Raw genomic sequence first — 20,644 nt, 5'->3', positions numbered from 1 at the left:
CATTAAAGAACCCTGCATCATCTCCATCCCACTCAAAAGTCTGCAGGGAAGCTGACCGCCGACTCCCAGGAACAGTGACACTTCAGGCTCCCCGGCTTAGCTCCCTCACCCTGTCACAAACACCATGCCCCAGCCCAGGTGGGATCCTTGCTGCACCTTCAAGACTTTATATCCCAAGGACCAAAGAATTACAGTAAATGAATTAAGCAACAAATAACAATAGAAAACACCTCCAAAACAGTAGAAGGAAGGTAATATAAAGATAAACGCAAAATTTAATTGATTAGAAAATAAGAAAATAGAAAAATCTGTTTGAGGTACAGTTATGTGTCTTCAGGAGACAGGGAAGCCAAAATAAGTGGATGGAAAGACATCCCCATTCCTGGGGAAGGTCAGCTCCCATCCTGTGAGGGCAGTTATCCCCACCGTTCATCTGTGAACGCTCCAGAACTCTAGTGAGGAGTCCAACAAGTTTACATGGGAAACCAAACCAGCAAGAATGTCCAGGAGAACCACGCAAGGAAGAACAACGTAACGCCTCTGATAAACAGTGTGACCTTCATGCATAGACATTCTAACAGTCTGGTAAATTACGGCTCACAGGCCAACCCACCATGAGCTAAGAATGGCTTTTACAGGACTTTACTGATGGTCCGGTAGTAAAGACTCCGCCTGCCAAAGCAGGGGACACGGTTCAATCCCTGGTCCACAAAGACTCCACATGCTGAAGGGCAATGAAGCTCATGAGCCACAACTACTGCAGCCTGAGCACCCTAGAGCCTGTGCTCAACAAGAGAAGCCCGCACACCGCAACAAAGAGGAGTGCCTGCTCGCTGCAACTAGAGAAAGCCCGCGTGCAGCAACAAAGACCCGACACAGCCAAAAATAAGTAAGAAATGAATAAAAATGGCTTTTTTTTAAAGCATTGTGGAAAACAAAAATCAAAAGAAGAAGAAAATGATTACACAGAGATCATATGTAAAGCCAGAAAGTCTAAAATATTTTGTTCTGGCCCTTAAAATAGTTTGCCAACCTCTGGGCTAATGGAACAAGCAAGAAAATCCAAAATGACACTGAATCATTAAAAAAAAAAAAAAAAAAAGGTATATGATAAATGTGGCTCTCAAGTTACTGGGGGAAAAGACAAACCTTTTAATAAATAGTGCCAGGTCAATCGGAGAGACATTTGGGAAGAGATAAAGCTGATCCAAATCTGCCATCACACAGCAGGATAAACTGCACAGACATCAGAAATCTACATGTGAGAAATGAAACCTACACATCCCAGAAGAAAGCACGCACGAATCTCTTGCAAAGGAGAGAAAGCCCTCGCATCTATGACTCAAGACTCTAGAAGCAACAAAATACTGACGCATTAGACTACAGGAAAGAAACACCTTTACATGGCAAAACCCACCCTAAGCAAAGCAAAAAGACGAACAACAAAGTAGAAATCATATTGGCGATTTATACCACAGGCAACAGGCTAGTCTTCCTATCAGAGTTCCCGAAACAGGACAAAAGAAATGAAAAATCTGATAGAAAAATGGAATGGAAATGTGCTGCTAATGACAGAAGACATTCAACTTCATTCATCTCACAAGAATAAGGTTATACAAATCCTAAAGTGTAGCAACCTGGGACTTCCCTGGGGGTCCAGTGGCTAAGACTCTGGGCTCCTAATGCAGGGGGCCCGGGTTCGGTCCCTGGCGGGGGAACTAGATCCCACAGGCTACAGCTAAGAGTCCGCGTGACACAACTAAAGACCCCGCTGGCCGAGACAAAGACTGACAGTCCTGGGTGCTGCAGCTGAGACCTGATGCAGACAAATAAACATATACTCAATTTTTTTTAAAAGTGTAGCAACCCATTTTGTGGGGGAGGCTAACAGAGGGGAGGTTCAATCCTATAAACCCACTGCCAGCAATCTGCCCCAAAACACACCTTCAGACACAGAAAACCCCAGAAACACGGAGCTGCTCATCCCCTCGTTGTCTGAAATAGCAGAACCCCGGAAAGGCCCAAACCTCCATTAGTGGGATGATGGTTGAATAAACCACAGGATGTGCACCCAACACAGGACAATGTAGCTGTAAAAACAACGCAGGTGGTTTCCACATGGAGTAGAACTCGGGAGGATGGACAGTTAACTTTCCATGCTGAACACATGTATTTGGTATGCTAATTTTTGAAGAAGAAAAAAGGAAAAATAAAAATATAAATATTTGCTTAAGCCAGAAACTAGAAACCAGGTTGCCTCCAAGAGGCTGAGCAGGTGGGGACCATCTAAAGGATGATGATGGGAGGGAGCTTGGAGTGTATATTCAACTATGGTTTTGTGTTTTGATCCATGTAAATATTCCAACAGATCAAAGGAAAAAGGAAAGAAAGCTGGGAACTCCTCAGCCATCTAGTGGTCAGGACACGGTGCTTTCATGGCCATGGCATGGGTTCGATCCCTGGTCAGGGAACTAAGAGCCTCAAATCACACACCACAGCCAAAAAACAAAGAAAGGAAGGGCAGAAAGCAAACATAAAACTGAAAACAAACCGAAACAGGCAAATCTGATTGATCATCGAACTGGGAACAGCACGCACTTTTTGCTGCACTCACTCACTCTGCATCCTGTGGGACACTGCCCAGGACCACAGAACCTTCATCAGCCACATATTGTTTGCAGTCACATTAAGAGGAAAGAGATACAAATAAAATATTTCAAGGAAAAACCTCTAAATTTGAATTAGAAATGTCAAAGTGAAGTCATGTTTTAATATATGCCTCAACTCTGCCCAAGGAAAGGCCTAGAAGCAGTTGAGATCCAGATCAAAACATCTGGGTCATGGCCTCTATCTAGCAAGCATTCACAGTGTGGGTGCCAGGCTCCCAGGAGAACGGGAGACCCAGGGAACGGGAGACTTTTGCCCCATAAAGCGAGGCCCCAGCCAAGTCCAACCAGAGTGTGTCAACAGACCCAGGCCAACCAGAAGGGCTACCACTGGCCAAATGGGGGGAAATTAGGGCATCAAAAACTAGCAATAATGAGTAAATAAACATCCGAGAGATCTGAGTGCTACCCCAAAGACAAAACAAAGAGCCAGACATATAAAACCTCAACTGTTACTATTGGAGTAACTGTTACAGTAAGTTATTACTCTGAAAATTAGAAATTAAAGGGAAAGTATTAAACATTTGTTCTGTCTTTTTTGGAGGATATAGATGTCGTTCACCATTGGTTGACGAAAGAAAGTCTCTCTTTATAGAAGAATGTCAGCCAATAAAGGGAGACCAAATGCTAGCATTAGAAGAATTACCACTTCAAAAGTGAAAGTGTTAGTCACTTGATCTTGTCCAACACTTTGCAACCCCGTGGACTATAGCCCACCAGGCTCTTCTGTCCATAGGATTCTACAGGCAAGAATATTGAAGTGGGTGGCCATTCCTTTCTACAGGGGATCTTCCTGACCCAGGGATCAAACCCAGGTCTCCTGCATTGCAGGCAGATTCTTTACCATCTGAGCCACCAGGTAAGCCCTTTGGAAAGTTTCATTAAATAGCTGATTCAGGCAAATCACAGCCGAGGATGTTAGCACAGTCAGAAAAGAGGCTGTAGGGATCAAATATTCACAAGGAACCAAAGAATAGCCCCCAAGAATCTTCCAAGTGCAAATGGAAGCACCTCCCTCTTCCCACTGGAGACATCTGGGGCGGGTGCCCCAAGGAAGTGCTCACATGAGCACCCCCACAGTGACACAGACTGAGCTTGGTGCCTTCGATGGGATGCACATGCAGCACGAGACTTCAACAATGACATATTCATGCCAAATCCAAAAAGGAGCCTTCAGCCCTCACCCAGCCAGTGGACAAGAACTGCTGGGGACAAAGGAGGTCGACAACTAGGTGCAGAAACTATCAGACACACACAGAACACGGGACATTCTACGAATCGCTTGGTCTCTTCAAAAAGGCACCATCATCAGACAAAGAATGCAGGGGACAAGCCTCAATGCAAAGAGACTAAAGAGATGATTGCAAATAATACATGGACCTGGACTGGATGTTGGGCTTCCCTGGTGGCTCAGCTGGTAAAGAATCCGCCTGCAATGCGGGAGACCTGGGTTCAATCCCTGAGTTGGCACGATCCCTTGGAGAAGGGAAAGGCTACACACTCCAGTATTCCAATCTGGAGAATTCCATGGACTGTATATCCACGGGGTCGCAAAGAGTCGGACATGACTGAGCGACTTTCACTTCACTTCACTTCACTTCACTGAACTGGATGTCAGAACAAAAAATAGCTATAATGGACATAAGAGGGGAAATGGGAAATCTTGACTATGAAATTCTTATCATCTTAAGATAGAACTGTGTGCACAGAAAAGGGCATCCTTACTTTTAAGTAACGCAGATCACTGTATTTATTTAAAGGTAGTGTCATCATGCCTGCACTTTACTTTCAACTGATTTGGTGTGGCGAGGGAGAGGGAATGAACACATAGATAAAACAGGTATTCCCAATCGTACTGATGCGACTTCTGCAGCTGGGGACACAGGATTAGGACTCTTGAAGGAAGCACAGAAAAGAAGGCAGGAAATGGTGGAAAGGGGTCAGAGGGTCCACACTTTCAGTGTGTGGAAGAGGAAGAGGAGAGCAAGGTGGTGCTAGAGGGTACAGACCCAGACACTGGTCTGGTGGGAGGTGCCCCCAGCCATGACAACCCAGGGATAGGAAGATGAACGTGAGTTCTTTAGGACAGAGGATGCTCTTGGCTCACCCGGACTCCAGCCCTCACACTAAGGAAAATCCCACTAGATGAAAACACCAAGAGAAGCAGGTTAGAGAAACAACAGCCTGGACAAGGAAGCAAGGGGAACAAGGAAAGACAGTCCCATGCATGTGGTGCAGAAGGACAAGGGCCAACACAGATGGACAAAATGACCACGGACTCAGGGGAACCTTCCTGAAAGGAGAGGGGACAGTAGTAAAAGAGGAAACTCCAGAGGCACACCCCACTCGTGAAGAAAAAGAAGAAACAAAAAGGAATTCTCACAATGTAGCACAATGGATAATGTGGCAGAGGCGGTCGCGAGGCCCACCGGCCCCAGGTTCAACAAGCTGTGATTCCTACTATAGGACCTCATGAGCCTGCTGAGAGCTGCCCACTAGGGAGCATGGGAACCACGTCATGGACTCTAGGGACCAGGACGCAGACCTTGAGAGGAAGCAGTGCCCTCCATGAGAACCAGCGGTTGGGGCTGCCAAGACTGTAAACGTCCAATCTTTGCCCAGAGACAACGTCTCGAATGCTGCTTTCCATAAGCGGGTCCAGCCACCAAGAAAGGGCAGCTGTGTGGCGGAGCTGAGACCAAGGCTTTGTCTCTCTGCCCTCATTCACCCCTGAGTCTCCGCTTTCGTCTTTGGCAAAACCAAACTTTGGATCCTGGGAACATCATTTTGCTTAAGACAACTATTCAAGGTTGAGGAATGACTCACTTTTCAAGCTTGGTGAGTATGGAGTCCCTGCTTTTTAAAACCTTTTATGTCCTATTAACTCTCTGGAATCTTTATGAAGGTCACAAACCTCCACCCCCACCTCACGGGATACACAAAATCAATTCCAGATGGATTCTAGATGTGAATATATAAAAAGGCTTCAAGAAGACAACACAGAGTGTATCTTCAAAACTTTGTGTAGACAGACTCATTTTGGAATGCAGCTTAGGTGTGCTGTGTGCTCAGTCATGTCCCCATGGACTTGTGACTCTTGTGACCCCGTGGACTGTAGCATGCCAGGCTTCTCTGTCCATGGACTTTTCCAGGCAAGAATACTGACACGGGTTGCCATTTCCTTCTCCAGGGGATCTTTCCGGCCCAGGGATTGAACCAATAACTCTTGTGTTTCCTGCATTGACAGGTAGATTCTTTACCACTAGCGCCACCTGGGAAGCCCACAACTTAGGAAATCTATCCATTAAGAAAGAGACTGATAAACTGAACCTAATGGAAAACTACTGTTAAACAAAAGACACCATTAACAATCAAAGGCAAGGCACAGAGTGGGAGGAGCTATTTCTAACATCTCAAGAAGGACTGGGATCGGGATATACACATAACACCCACAAACTGAAAAACACACAGCACAATGAAAAGCGGGCAAAGCACTTCAAAGGAGGATCGGCCTAAGGCGACGGTGTGTGGAAGGTCATCGGTCATCCGAGAGGCTGCACACCGGGAGAGGCCGGCACCCACCAGGACCGTGAAGAGACAAACAGAACCACACACACTCCACAATTGGTTCAGGCGTGGCATCTACTCCAGTGGGTGTGTAAGCTGCTTGCGGAACCCACAAAAGCTAGACCTGTGCTGCCAGAGACCCAGCGACTTCAGTCCCAGGCACAGAACAACGCGGATACACCAAAAGAATGATCTCCAGTACCGGCCAGTACTGGAGAGGGCGTGGAGAAAGGGCGACCCTCATCTACTGTTGCTGGGAATGTAACTTTGCACAGCTACTATGAAAGCTCTGTGGAGGTTCCTCAAAAAACTTAAAAATAGAATTACCATATGAACCAGCAGTCCCACTCTTGGATATTTAACCAAAGAAAATAAAGGAAAAAAAAAAACACTAACTCGAAAATATTCTGCAGCCTCATGTTCACTGTAGCATTATTTACAATAGCCAAGATGTGGAAGAAACCTGAGTGTCCATCTGTGGATGAACAGATAAAGAAAACATGCGGTGGGGACTTCCCTGGTGGCCCAGTGGCTGAGAATCCACTTTCCAGTGCAGGGGATGTGGCTTCAAGCCCTGGTCAGGGAGCTGAGATCTCACATGCCGCAGGGCAACTAAGCCCGTGCGACACAACTACTGAGCCTATGTGCTCTGCAGCCCACGTCACAACTGGGGAGCAGCCTGTGCACCGCAGCGAAGACCCTGTGTGTCGTAACTAAGACCCAGTGCAGCCAAATAAATAAATAAGTGCTTCAATGAAAGAAAACATGTTATGTATATATGTGAAATATTATTTAGCCATTAAAAAGAAGGCTATCTTGTCATTTGCAACAATGTGGATGGATCAGGGGGTTCCCAGGTGGTGCTAGTAGTAAAGAAATCCCCCTGCCAATGCAGGAGATGCAAGAGATGTGGGTTTGAGACATATACCATATGATCTCACTTATATGTGAAATCTTAAAAAAAAAAAAAAAATCAGGCTTGTTAAATACAGAGAAGAGACTGGTAGTTGCAAGAGGTGGGGTCGGGGGGAGTGGGTAGGTAAAACGGGTGAAGGGGTTAAAAGGTGCAAACTTCCAGGTATAAAGTAAGTAACTCATGGGGATGCAATGGACATCATGGTGACTATAGTTAATAACACCATATCGCACATTTGAAAGTTGCTGAGAGAGTATATCGTAAAAGTTCTTACACAAGGATTAAAAGAATTTTATGATTCACATGTTTGATGATGGATGTTACCTAGACTTGTGCTGGTCACTTCACAATTTTTACAAATGTTCATAGTAGTAGTATTCAAAAGAGCCAAAACCTGGAAATGATTCAACAGACTGTGAACAGCAGAATGGGTAAACCCTGTGGAATATTCCAATGATGTGTTTCTATACAGCCAAGACCACAGATAAGCTGCCACTACATACAGCAACATGAATGAATCTCAGACATGAGGCTGAGCGAAAGAAGTTAGATTCCAAGGGAACATACAATATGCTCCTCTTTAAGTTCAAAAAACAGATACAACGGATCTAGAATGATAGAACTCAGAACAGCAGCTACCCTTCTTGTTGTCATTCAGTTGCTAAGTTGTGTCTGGCTCTCTGCAACCCCATGGACTGCAGCATGCCAGGCTCTTCTGTCATGTACTATCTCCCGGAGGTTGCTCAGATTCATGTCCATTGAGTCAGTATTGCCATTCAACCATCTCATCCTCTGCCAACCCCTTCTCCTTTTGCCTTCCATCTTTCCTAGTATTAGAGTCTTTTCCAATGAGTCAGCTCTTCACATCAGGTGACCAAAGTATTGGAACTTCAGTGTTAAGTCCTTCCAATGACTATTCAAGGTTGATTTCCTTTAGGACTGACTGGTTTGATCTCCTTGCAGTCCAAGGGACTCTCAAGAGTCTTCTCCAGCATCACACTTCAAAAGCATCAATTATTCAGTGCTTCAACTACACTTCAGTTCAGTTCAGTCAGCCCCCTGATGCTGGGGAAGATTGAAGGTGAGAGGAGAAGTGGATGATAGAGGACAAGATGGTTGTATGGCATCACCGACTTGATGGACATGAGTTTGAGTAAGCTCCAGGAGTTGGTGATGGACAGGGAAGCCTGGCATGTTGCACTTAATGGGGTCGCAAAGAGTCGGGCAAGCTTCAGGAGTTGGCAATGAACAGGGAAGCCTGGTGTGCTGCAGTCCATGGGGTTGCAAAGACTCAGACACAACTGAGCAACTGAACTAAACTGAACTGATGGGGACAGGAAGCATATGGGGACTCCTGACTATCTGCTCACTTTCTCTATAAATCTAAAACTGCTCTGACAAATAAAATCTATCAATTTTATAAAATCCATGGGACAGTGCACTCTGTTGTAGGCATGCTATATTAGGTTGGCCAAAAAGTGTCATAACTTTTTCCATAACATCTGGTGGAAAAAATCTGAACGAACTCTTGGACCAATCCAATATTTCAACAACAAAAGAAAACATGTCTTAAGTGAGGGACATGAAAGCGCTGGTGCTCAACCAGTACAACTTCTGAAGCCTTGAGGGACATCCACAGAGGACCCCTGAGTTTAAGCTGCTGAAGGAAGAAGCCCAGATCTGCCCAGTCAGAGGCATCTTTCACTGAGACTCAGCTGTGTAAGAAATTGTAAAGCCTTTCTGGACTTTAAGATTAATTTTAGACTTTGAATTTTAATTCACCCTGACAAGAAAAATTTGATTTTGGAGTTTAATTTCTTTGGACTTCCACTTGAAGGGAAATTTAATTTTTGGACTAATTTCTCTCTGGGAAATTCCTAATGGAAAGGGGTTTATAGTCAAATCAGGAGCACCTCTAAGTGACTGGCCTTTTTTATTGAATTATCTTCAGGCTATCATTTAACCTCACAGCAGAATCTCTGATGAGCTAAACTGGATCAAGGGACTGGCTAGAACTTAGAATGGGAAATAGGGAATGAATTCTCAGCAACAGGTGCAGAGGAGCCTTGAAATCTATGCATTATTCTGGTCCAATTCAAAGCCTTCTGAGGACATAAGTTATAAACTATCCACCACCGGTCCTGAAGGACCGGCAAAGGAAAGATGGTTGGTTTGGGAGAAGTGGTCCCAGGGAGGCTGGGAAACCTCCCCCATGAAGACTAGTCCCACCAAAAGGCCACACCCCCACTGACCGTACCCTCAATGGTTAAGCTCAGGGGTGGAGAGAACGAAATGCAAGAAGGTTATAGGAGCCCATCCTTCCCCAGCCCCACCTCTCCACAGAGGGGCCTCCTGTGCCCACCCTCTGCCTAGCACACGCCCCTCCCCAGAGCAAAATTAGCTCACAGGCTAGTGGGTTTGGCAGAAAGAACAGGGCCCGAGCTGCTCACCCTTTCCCCTGACTATTCTTTTCAGATTTATCCACAGGAAGAGAGGATGCTGTGGTCCACAGGCAAACGGGGGTGGCAGCTCTGCCCCAAGGATCAAGGCTGACTGTGGCTGCGAGCCTGACCTCTCCCTGCCACTCACCTGATGGGGGCTCAGCAAGCCTAGCTTTTGGTCTAGCGCCACCCCACACCTGCTCCGACACTCCCCACTGATGCTGACCTTGGGCAAGGGAACAGAGCATCACCTGTGTACCCATGAGCCCTAGCGCCTAACAATCTGGCCGACCCTTCGCATTACTTCTTTGTTTTCCAACCATTTATACTCATTTTTAAATTTCTTTCCTTCTACTTTTATTGGGGTTGTTCTGTTTTCTTTTCTTTTTTTTTTTCTTCCACCAAACTTCCTGAGCTGAACAGTTCAGTCACTCAGTCGTGTCTGACTCTTTGCAACCCCATGGACTGCAGCATGCCAGGCTTCCCTGTCCATCATGAACTCCTGGAGCTTGTTCAGACTCATGGCCATCGAGTCAGTGATGCCATCCAACCATTTCATCCACTGTCATCCCCTTCTCCTCCCGCCTTCAATCTTTCCCAGCATCAGGATCTTTTCCAAGGTGTCACTTCTTCGCATCAGGTGGCCAAAGTACTGGAGTTTCAGCTTCGGCATCAGTCCTTCCAATGAATATTCAGGACTGATTTCCTTTAGGACTGACTGGTTTGATCTCCTTGCACTCCAAGGAACTCCAAATATCGATTCTTGGGCACTCAGCTTTCTTTATGGTCCAACTGTCACATCCGTACATGACTACTGGAAAAAACATAGACTTGACTATACAGATCTTTGTTGGCAAAGTAATGTCTCTGCTTTTTAATATACCATCTAGGTTGGTCATGGCTTTTCTTCCAAGGTGATTTTGGAGCTCAAGAAAATAAAGTCTCCGACTGTTTCCATTGTTTCCCTATCTATTTGCATGAAGTGATGGGACCGGATGACATGATCTTAGTTTTTTGAATGTTGAGTTTTGAGGCAACTTTTTCACTCTCCTCTTTCATTTTCATCAAGAGGCTCTTTAGTTCCTCTTAAATTTCTGCCATAAGGGTGGTCTCATCTGTGTATGTGAGGTTATTGGTATTTCTCCCAGCAATCTTAATTCCAGTTTGTTCTTCACCGAACCCTGCATTTCTCATGATATACTCTGCATATAAGTTAATTAAGCAGGGTGACCTTGACGTACCGCCTTGACGTACTCCTTTCGCAATTTGGAACCAGTCTGTTGTTCCATGTCCAGTTCTAACTGTTGCTTCTTGACCTGCATACAGATTTCTCAGGAGGCAGGTCAGGTGGTCTGGTATTCCCATCTCTTGAAGAATTTTCCGCAGTTTGTTGTGATCTACACAGTCAAAGGCTTTGGCATAATCAATAAAGCAGAAATAGATGTTTTTCTGGAATTCTCTTGCTTTTTCGATGATCCAACAGATGTTGGCAATTTGATCTCTGGTTCCTCTGCCTTTTCTGAATCCAGTTTGAACATCTGAAAGTTCACAGTTCATGTACTATTGAAGTCTCACTTGGAGAATTTTCAGCATTACTTTGCTAGCGTGTGAGATGAGTGCAATTGTGCCGTAGTTTGAACATTCTTTGGCACTGCCTTTCTTTGGGATTGGGATGAAAACTGACCTTTTCCAATCCTGTGGCCTCTGCTGATTTTTCCAAATTTGCTGGCATATTGAGTGCAGCACTTTCACACCATCATCCTTTAGGATTTGAAATAGCTCAACTGGAATTCCATCACCTCCATTAGCTTTGTTCATAGTGATGCTTCCTAAGGCCCACTTGACTTCACATTCCAGGATGTCTGGTTCTAGGCAAGTGATCACACCATCGTGGTTATCTGGTCACGAAGATCTTTTTTGTATAGTTCTTCTGTGTATTCTTGCCACCTCTTCCTAATATCTTCTGCTTCTGTTAGGTGCATCCTGTTTCTGTCCTTTATGTGCCCATCTTTGCATGAAATGTTCCCTTGGTATCTTTAATTTTCTTGAAGAGATCCCTAGTCTTTCCCATTCTATTGCTTTCCTCTATTTCTTTGCACTGATCATTGAGGAAGGCTTTCTTATCTCTCCTTGCTGTTCTTTGGATTTGCATTCAAATGGGTATATCATTCCTTTTCTCCTTTGCCTTTCTCTTCTCTTCTTTTCCAGCTATTTGTAAGGCCTTCTCAGACAACCATTTTGCCCTTTTGCATTTCTTTCTGTTGGGGGTGGTCTTGATAACTGCCTCCTGTACAATGTCATGAACCTTCGTCCATAGTTCTTCAGGCACTCTGTCTACCAGATCTAATCCCCTGAATCTATTTCTCACTTCCACTGTATAATTGTAAGGGATTTGATTTAGGTCATACCTGAATGGTCTAGTGCTTTTCCCTACTTTCTTCAATTTAAGTCTGAATTTGGCAATAAGGACTTTATTTAGAAAGATGGTCTTAGTTCAGTTCAGTCACTCAGTCGTATCCGACTCTTTGCGACCTCATGAATTGCAGCACGCCAGGCCTCCCTGTCCATCACCAACTCCCGAGTTCACTCAAACTCACATCCATCAAGTCAGTGATGTCATCTAGCCATCTCACCCTCTGTCGTCCCCTTCTCCTCCTGCACCCAATCCCTCCCAGCATCAATCTTTTCCAATGAGTCAACTCTTCGCATGAGGTGGCCAAAGTACTGGAGTTTCAGCTTTAACATCATTCCTTCCAAAGAACACCCAGGACTGATCTCCTTGAGAATGGACTGGTTGGATCTCCTTGCTGTCCAAGGGACTCTCAAGAGTCTTCTCCAACACCACAGTTCAAAAGCATCAATTCTTCGGTGCTCAGCTTTCTTCACAGTCCAACTCTCACATCCATACATGACTACTGGAAAAACCATAGCCTTGACTAGATGGACCTTTGTTGGCAAAGTAATATCTCTGCTTTTCAATATGCTATCTAGGTTGTTCATAACTTTCCTTCCAAGCAGTAAGCATCTTTTAATTTCATGGCTGCAGTCACCATCTGCAGTGATTTTGGAGCCCAAAAAAATAAAATCTGATACTGTTTTCACTGTTTCCCCATCTATTTCCCATGAAGTGATGGGACCAGATGCCATGATCTTCATTTTCTGAGTGTTGAGCTTGAAGCCAACTTTTTCACTCTCCACTTTCACTTTCATCAAGAGGCTTTTGAGTTCCTCTTCACTTTCTGCCATAAGGGTGGTATCATCTGCATATCTGAAGTTATTGATATTTCTCCTGGCAATCTTGATTCCAGCTTGTGTTTCTTCCAGCCCAGCGTTTCTCATGATGTACTCTGCATAGAAGTTAAACAAGCATGGTGACAATATACAGCCTTGATGTACTCCTTTTCCTATTTGGAACCAGTCGGTTGTTCCATGTCCAGTTCTAACTGTTGCTTCCTGACCTGCATATAGGTTTCTCAAGAGGCAGGTCAGGTGGTCTGGTATTCCCATCTCTTTCAGAATTTTCCACAGTTTATTGTGATCCACACAGTCAAAGGCTTTGGCATAGTCAATAAAGCAGAAATAGATGTTTTGCTGGAACTCTCTTGCTTTTTTGATGATCCAGCGGATGTTGGCAATTTAATCTCTGGTTCCTCTGCCTTTTCTAAAACCAGCTTGAGCATCTGGAAGTTCATGGTTCACGTATTGCTGAAGCCTAGTTTGGAGAATTTTGAGCATTACTTTACTAGCGTGTGAGATGAGTGCAATTGTGCGATAGTTTGAGCATTCTTTGGCATTGCCTTTCTTTGGGACTGGAATGAAAATGGACCTTTTCCAGTCCTGCAGCCACTGCTGAGTTTTCCAAATTTGTTGGCATATTGGTCTTATATAAAAACTGATTATTCATTGATATGTGTATACATCTTAGGTCACCAAGCAGTTGTTGCCATATACCTAATCTAATTTTACACATTGTTTGACTGTCCTACCTCAAGGTCAGAAATCATTCATGGCCTTTCCCCCAGAAGGCTCAGTGCTCTGCGGTGACCTAAATGGGAAGGAAATCCAAAAAAGAGGGGATATGTGTATACGTATGGCTGATTCACTTTGCTGTACTGTAGAAACTAACAACATTGTAAAGCAATGCTACTCCATTAAAAATTAATATTTAAGAAAGATACTTTCTTCATTTCCAATATCAGCATTTAAAGCTGCAAATTTCCCTGGAACTGCCATTTTACTTAATAGTTTTGATGTACAGTATCATTTTTTCATTCAGTTTTAAACAGCCATCTCTATATTGATTTTTTTATTGACCTACAGGAAAATTATAAGTATATTTTAAAATGCAAAAATCCAGCAGTTTGGAACCTTCTGGGGGAAAGGTAATGAATGATGATTTCTGACCTTGAGGTATGACAGTCAAAGAGTGCTGTAAAATTAGATTACGTATATGACAATACCTGCTTGGTGACCTAAGATATATATATATATATCTATGAATAATCAGTTTGTATAAGTTTTAAAGTATACCTGAAAATAACATATGTTCTCTAAATTGGTTGTACAGGTTTTATAATACCATCTTTCTAAACTGTATTTTATAATATCATCATTAATTTTTTCTGCTTTATCTATCAATTCACTGAGAGAAATGTATCACAATCTATGATTATAGGTTTGTCAGCTTCTCCCTATAAAGTCCATTAACTAGTCCTTCGTATTTGGAGGTTGTCTGTTGGAAGTTCACAGATTGAAGGTCATTTTTCCCAGTGAATTACTCTCGATTATTATTTAATAGGTTTCTTGATTCCTAGCAATGCATTTGCCTTGTCTCTTTTGTCTGATGTTAATATTGTTAAGCTACTTTCATTTAACATTTTAACACACCTTTCTCCACCTGTTACTTTCTACTCAAGAGGCAGTGGTGGTTCAGACCTCAGCTCTGTCCCTTATGAGCCATGTGACTGGCCAAAGACAACAACATATTTGGTATATTCCAATACACTGCAGTGTAAATCCATTGGTTCATAATGATATGAGGAAGAAAAAAAAAAAAGCCTTTGGAGCCATCTTTGAAGGATACTGGTAACTGTCTGGTTACTTTGAAAATCAGCAAATAAAGGGGAAAACATGCATTGTTTTGGCTTCCCTATATGAATTGCACCTCTAGGTAACCAAACAGTTGATGAGGAGAAGTTTCTTTTTAAGGAAGCATTCTGGCTGATAAATGAAGAAGTATTCTAGAAGTAGTATAAGAAGTAACCAGGTGTCAGCAGAGATGGGGACACACCACCAGTGACAAAGACTCTTTGCCCCATACGAAGAGCATGCACCTGCCCTTGCATCTAGATCTCACTCCAATTTACAGGAGAAACGGGGATGAGAGGAGCACTGCAGAAGCCACCACTGAGCCTTGAAACCAAAGTGCAGGCTCTGGGAGGCTCTAGGGGGCCAGCAACTCTATGACTTCAACAAACAAATAAAAATGAAAAAGCAGGGATGGGAAGGTGATGACAACTACAGGTAGAAAGAGACTTGAGAGGCACACCTTCCCAACATATGGACCTCAGGTGTTGATTTGAACAAACTATTAAAAATTTTTATGAAATTACTGGGGAAATGTTAACACTGGCTAAATATTTGCTAATATTAAATCATTATTCTTTTTTGAGTGGGATAATATTATTGAGTTATGTTTCTCAAAAAAAAAAAAGATTCTAGGGACTTCTCGAGTGGTCCAGTGTCTAAGACTCCATGCTCCCAATGCAGGGGGCCCAGGTTCAGTCCCTGATCAGGGAACTAGGTCCTGCAAGCCACAGCTAAGAGTTTGCATTGCTCAACCAAAGATCCCACATGCTGCAGAGGAGCTTGGCAAGGTACAGTCCCTAGGACTGCAAAGAGCGGGACATGACTGAAGAGACTTAGCACGCATGCTGCAATGAAGATCAAAGACCCCACATGCTTCAAATAAATAATGAAGTTTTTTTAATGGTTAAAGCTAAAAGGCTTTTTTTAAAAAGACTCTACGTTTTTAGATACACATAAGAGAACATCTAGAGATGAAATTATATGTCTAGGATATGGTTCGGATAGCCCCGGTTTGGGGAGGGGTCTGGGTGGGATGTCGTTGACAATCGTCAGAGCTGATTGGCAGGAGCACTGATTATTCATTATGCTAGTTGCTCAAATTCTGTACCTGTTTGAAGTTTTTCATTTTTCAGCATGTTTTAAATAATAAAACTCACAGACAGAGCTCAGCACTGGGTTCTGTGTGTGCCAGACCCCTAGGCTCACCCGCATCAAAGGAGCCATCCTTCTGGATCTGGGCGAGGATGTGCGACAGGGAGGCAGAGCTGGTCTTCCCAGCATCGGCCAGCTCCACGAGCTGCAGCCGTGGCGTGGTCTCGGGTGGGAAGCGGTAGAATTGGAAGGTGAAGTACACAGTCTGTGGCCATGGCGCTGCCTGCTCATCCTGGGGCACCCTGGATCCAACAACACCCCGAGTCAACCAGGCATCCTGGCGGAGAACTGGGCTTTCATCACACGCTTGTGGGGAGACCATAGGTAAGAGACCACTTCCTCCACCCCCCACAGCAGCCACACGGTAATGTCTGGGAACCCTCTGAGCATTCCCCCTTCAGGCGTGATGGAGAGCCCTGCCCTCAGGGCTACACCAGCACCCAAGAACTGGGCAACACGCTGTCCATGTTGTAACTAAGGACCACAGGAGACCAGGTAAAGCAGAGTTTATAGCATTTGGAAATGGCTGGGGGTGCGTCCCAGCCGGACTGAAACAAAGACACAGGGCATTCCATAATCGCTAAGACCTGATCATAGGTTTCTGCCGGGTCAGAACCATATGGAAGCTTTCCCTCAACACAAGAAATGCAAAAGCCAGGTACAGAGTAACAGACGAAATAATCAAGAATTTACCTGCTAAAGGCAAGAAATTGCAACACTATCTCATTGCCTTGTAGACAGTCTGATTCTTCCTTCTGAGGGCTGAACTTCACGGGGTCTGTAGGACTCACAGCCTCAGCTGGTTGCTTGTTGGCGTCCAGAATCTCGGGAAAGCCAGCGGACTGCAGCAGCGCCAGGGATGCCCGTGACAGCTTCCCTCCAGAGCTGGAACGGATGGCCCCCTGAGCCAGCCTCCAGGAGAAGGCCGACTGAGGGGCGGGACCCGGACAGTCACCTCTCTGGGAAAGCCTGCTGTTCAGGGAGTCACAGGGTCTTGATGCACAATGCTTGCCTGGGGTCCCTCCCAGACCTGCTCCTCACCTCCTGGTCTGGGTTCCTGCAATGATCGGGGCGTGCACGGGTGTGAAAGGCAGTTCCTGCAAGTGGTCAGCAGCGGACGTTCCCAGGGCTAAGGCTGTCTGGCTCAGGTCAGCCTCCAGGTGAGAGATCCTGCCCTCCAAGGGGAACTCCTGCCAAACACAGTGGGGCCCCAGGTGAGGCCAAGAAGCCCCACCCGTAACCAAGGAAGCTGGACGTGGGGCTCATGGATGAACCGCCCCTGCCACATGGCAAATGAAAACACAGGAGGCTCAGTTGCATTGCAACCTCAGGTAAGTGGTGAATAATTTTAGTATAAGCATGTCCTGGGCAATATCCAGAACATACACTAAAAAGTGATTGTTTATCTGAAATTCTAATTCACCTGGGCATCCTGTATTTTATGTGAGTTGAAAAGCAACAAGGAAGGAACCACTGATTTTATGAACAGATCAGTAGCCTGGAAGATGCCTGATGCCTGAGAGGGCAAATTAACATTAAAACCATGTCGATGGAACAGGAAGATGAAACTGTCTCCAGCAATGCAAGGGAGCCTGTGGGACAGAGCCCTCGCACGTACAGATGCTCCCTGTCCTCACGTCACCCAGTGCTCTAGGCACCCACCTGCATCCACCTCCCACCTCTGTCTAAGTGAAGACCTTATTGGGATCCAGGATACTCTCTCTAGAGCTGGCTTCCCCAGCTTCTCATTTCATTCAGAAGGAACCCCAAGTGACTTGGTCACCAGTAACAGAAGAGATGTAAGATCTTCCTGACTACATGAGCCCAGAAATATTTTGGAATAAGGCATTTCAGCATGAGGATTTTCAGGTAAGTAATCAACTAGAGCTGCTTTGCTTCGACAGACTTCCAGGGCAAGACTGAGTTTGCAAGTGAACCAGGAAACTCTATGTGGGTCCCCTAAGGCCAGTGGAAGGAAACAGGCCTATTTCGGCCCATTAGCTCCACTGGAATCTGGGGTGGTGAGCTTCACAGATGCCTCTGGCCTCAGACAGGGAGGCAAGCACGCTGGAGGGGGAGCTGGCAGCTTGGATCAGCCTCTAGTTACATCTCCAGGGAAACTTCTCTTTTTCTCTTGTGTTCAGAGGTCTAAGGGCGCTTTGTTTTCTCGGGTAGGACAAACGCAGAAATCAAGCCCTGTGGCAGGAACACCTCCCAAATCAAACCCTTGGTCACCAAGACAGATGGTGGAAGATATCTGGAACCTGGAAAGGAGGCAATGTCCAGCCCCCATCCCTATGCCTGCTTCACAGAGACCCCATGAAGGCCTCGGCCACCTCGCCAAGGCTCAGGGCAGCCAGCCAAGTCAGAGACTTCAACCGAGTTGGGAGTCTGGAGCCATTCTCAGGAAGGAGACAGGATAGGGGGAAGGGGCGGGCTACTTACCCCTGGGACCAGGGAGGGCACAGGGCTCCCAGGTGGCTGTGATGAAGGTTTGGCCGAGCGGCGGCGGGGAGCTGGGGATGGTGGGGAAGCCGCCAGCTGAGAAAGTGACAGCTGAAGGGAAGAAAGCTTGGGTGAGATGACAAAAGGTACCCCAGTAACTTCACAGAGCCCCTCCTGCCCTCCCAGCACTGACCCTCCAGGGGAAGGAGGACTCTAGTTGTGGCCCCAGGAGGCAGCAAGGTCTGGAATCTCCTGGTCACCAGCTGCTCTGGACCAGGCACTGAGTCTAATTGCTTCTACTCTCATCACCAAGAGCTGCAATTAGGCGATCTCTCCCACACTGCAGTGGCACCCCACTACAGCCCTCTTGTCTGGAAAATCCCATGGACGGAGGAGCCTGGTACGCTGCAGTCCATGGGGTCGCTAAGAGTTGGATATGACTGAGCGTCTTCACTTTCACTTTTCACTTTCATGCATTGGAGAAGAAAATGGCAACCCACTACAGTGTTCTTGCCTGGATAATCCCAGGGACGGCGGGGCCTGGTGGGCTGCCGTCTATGGGGTCGCACAGAAACGGACACGACTGAAGCGACTTAGCAGCAGCAGCAGCAGTATTAATAAGGAAAAGCAAGTGGAGGGGAAGCCGGGTTCTCTCCACTCAGGCTGCAGGTCTGGTCTCTGAACTTCTTTGGGTTTTATCCCCATCCCCGGGCTGAACTCCTCCATGACCCCTTCTGATTCTAACCACCTGTGTTCCTATGACATGAACCTGCCCGTTATGGGATGACCATGATGGCAACTGATGTGGGCCCTGGAATCCCCACTCCACCACTTGACTGCCACATGATGTGGGCAAGTCACCTAACTCACTTGGTTTTGCCTCAGTCTCCTCACCTGTAAAAGGGGGATGCTGACAGCAGCTAAATCACAGGGCTGCTGTGGGAAAGGACTTGGCATGTACCCAACATGGGGTCAGCCTTCCACAGATGGTACACATACGCAGGGAGTGAAGGTCAATGTGAAAGGCTGACGTGGGGTGGTGAAGGGCCCTGACCCTACTGAAGACCCATCTCTCAAATCCTGTTTATAATGTAGTATGTGTTACAAATGGGACATCTGCCATCAGCAGTGACCATCAGCCCAGGGGTGGCTGTGGTGGTGGCGTGGCGGGTGGTGCTGGTACAGAAAGGACCCAGCACATGAAGAGGTGTTGAGGAAATGGGTGGGGGGCCATGGGGGCCCAGGCAGCATCTTGGGGCAGAGAGGAATGTAGGGTCGGCTCAGCTCCCCTTGACCCCAGCAGCCATCCTGAGCCTCTCTGGCCTCTGGGGGTGGGCGGTGCTGTTCTGTGGCCGTCCAGCACTCAGAGGCACCATGCCAAACACTGCAGGGAATATGGGGACAGGACAGCAGGGGCCGGGAGGCTGCCCCGAAAGTGTCTTCAGGCAAATGCAACACCCACTCTGATCCAGTTTCCAAGCTGCATGGTGCTCGTTAAAGCCCTGTCCTGAGCCAGCCTCGGATACTGAACAATTTGACTTTTCTAGAAAGTCAATGTCCAGGATGGTACTGGCAGACAAGGTCATCGGGAAGACAAACCAGCTCTGACCTAATTCAAACCACGTGGCCAGAGCCACCCCAGAGCTATGGGCAGACCCACCACCAGCTCAGGATCCCTGAAGGGTGGCTGCACGCTCCCAGACCAGAGGAGGTATCTGATCTCTGACAGGCCTGCAGGTCAAGGTCCTGTCCCCACCAGCATCAGATGCTCAGGGTACCTGCCCAGCTGCTGCCCAGGGACGCCGCAGCCAGCCAGCACCTTCTCCTAGCAGAGACGCCGGGAGGGCACACCCCAGGGTCTCAAGAGAAAAACCAAGGCCAACCAGTCCTGAATGATCATCAGCCACCAAACGTAACTGCCAGGGAGAACACATTCTGAGTGTGGAAACAGGCCTTCAACGGCAACCGGAGGATGGATAACAACCACCGAAGCCACTGCCCCGATAGCCAGCTCTGGGACCAGCTGCAGAGACAGGCAGGGGGCGGCTGAGGACACCCTGGTCGCCGTCCCTGGGGGCCCATCCTCTCAGGCTTGCCGGGACCCTTCCCACCCACACACGTAAACAGGACATCAAGTGTTCTTAAAGACACCAAGAGGGCTTTGCTGGACCCAGAACCTTTCAATATGTGATTCTGGAATTCTGAAACAGGCCTCTCAGGCCTGGGCTTACCCCTGGTCCCATGGGTGAGTCCTGGGCAGCGGTGAGCCCCTGGGACGGCGATGCTGGTGGACCTGTGAGGAAGCACAGGGGAACAGGGAAGGGACACCAAGAGCCCGGCTCAGTCAGGCTGGCGCGCATCTCCCCCGA

The 20,644-nt window shown here is 46.5% G+C and overlaps 1 protein-coding gene across 9 annotated transcripts in view; it reads right to left on the bottom strand.

The window, feature by feature from the left end:
• NPHP4 (nephrocystin 4) overlaps positions 1-20,644 on the bottom strand; it is a 138,339-nt gene that overhangs the window by 32,613 nt on the left and 85,082 nt on the right. For all 9 annotated transcript variants that reach the window (XM_070768315.1, XM_070768314.1, XM_070768308.1 and 6 more), the window contains 5 exons: positions 20,507-20,568; positions 18,276-18,386; positions 16,872-17,020; positions 16,524-16,715; positions 15,885-16,072 (listed from right to left, as the gene is read on the bottom strand). In XM_070768315.1, coding sequence (XP_070624416.1) covers positions 15,885-16,072; positions 16,524-16,715; positions 16,872-17,020; positions 18,276-18,386; positions 20,507-20,568 — 702 coding nt within the window. The remainder of the gene's footprint in view (positions 1-15,884; positions 16,073-16,523; positions 16,716-16,871; positions 17,021-18,275; positions 18,387-20,506; positions 20,569-20,644) is intronic.

Source organism: Bos indicus, chromosome 16 (assembly GCF_029378745.1).
Source record: "Bos indicus isolate NIAB-ARS_2022 breed Sahiwal x Tharparkar chromosome 16, NIAB-ARS_B.indTharparkar_mat_pri_1.0, whole genome shotgun sequence".
In the NCBI taxonomy this organism is placed as follows: domain Eukaryota; kingdom Metazoa; phylum Chordata; class Mammalia; order Artiodactyla; family Bovidae; genus Bos; species Bos indicus.
This window is presented reverse-complemented; position numbering and strand designations above follow the sequence as displayed.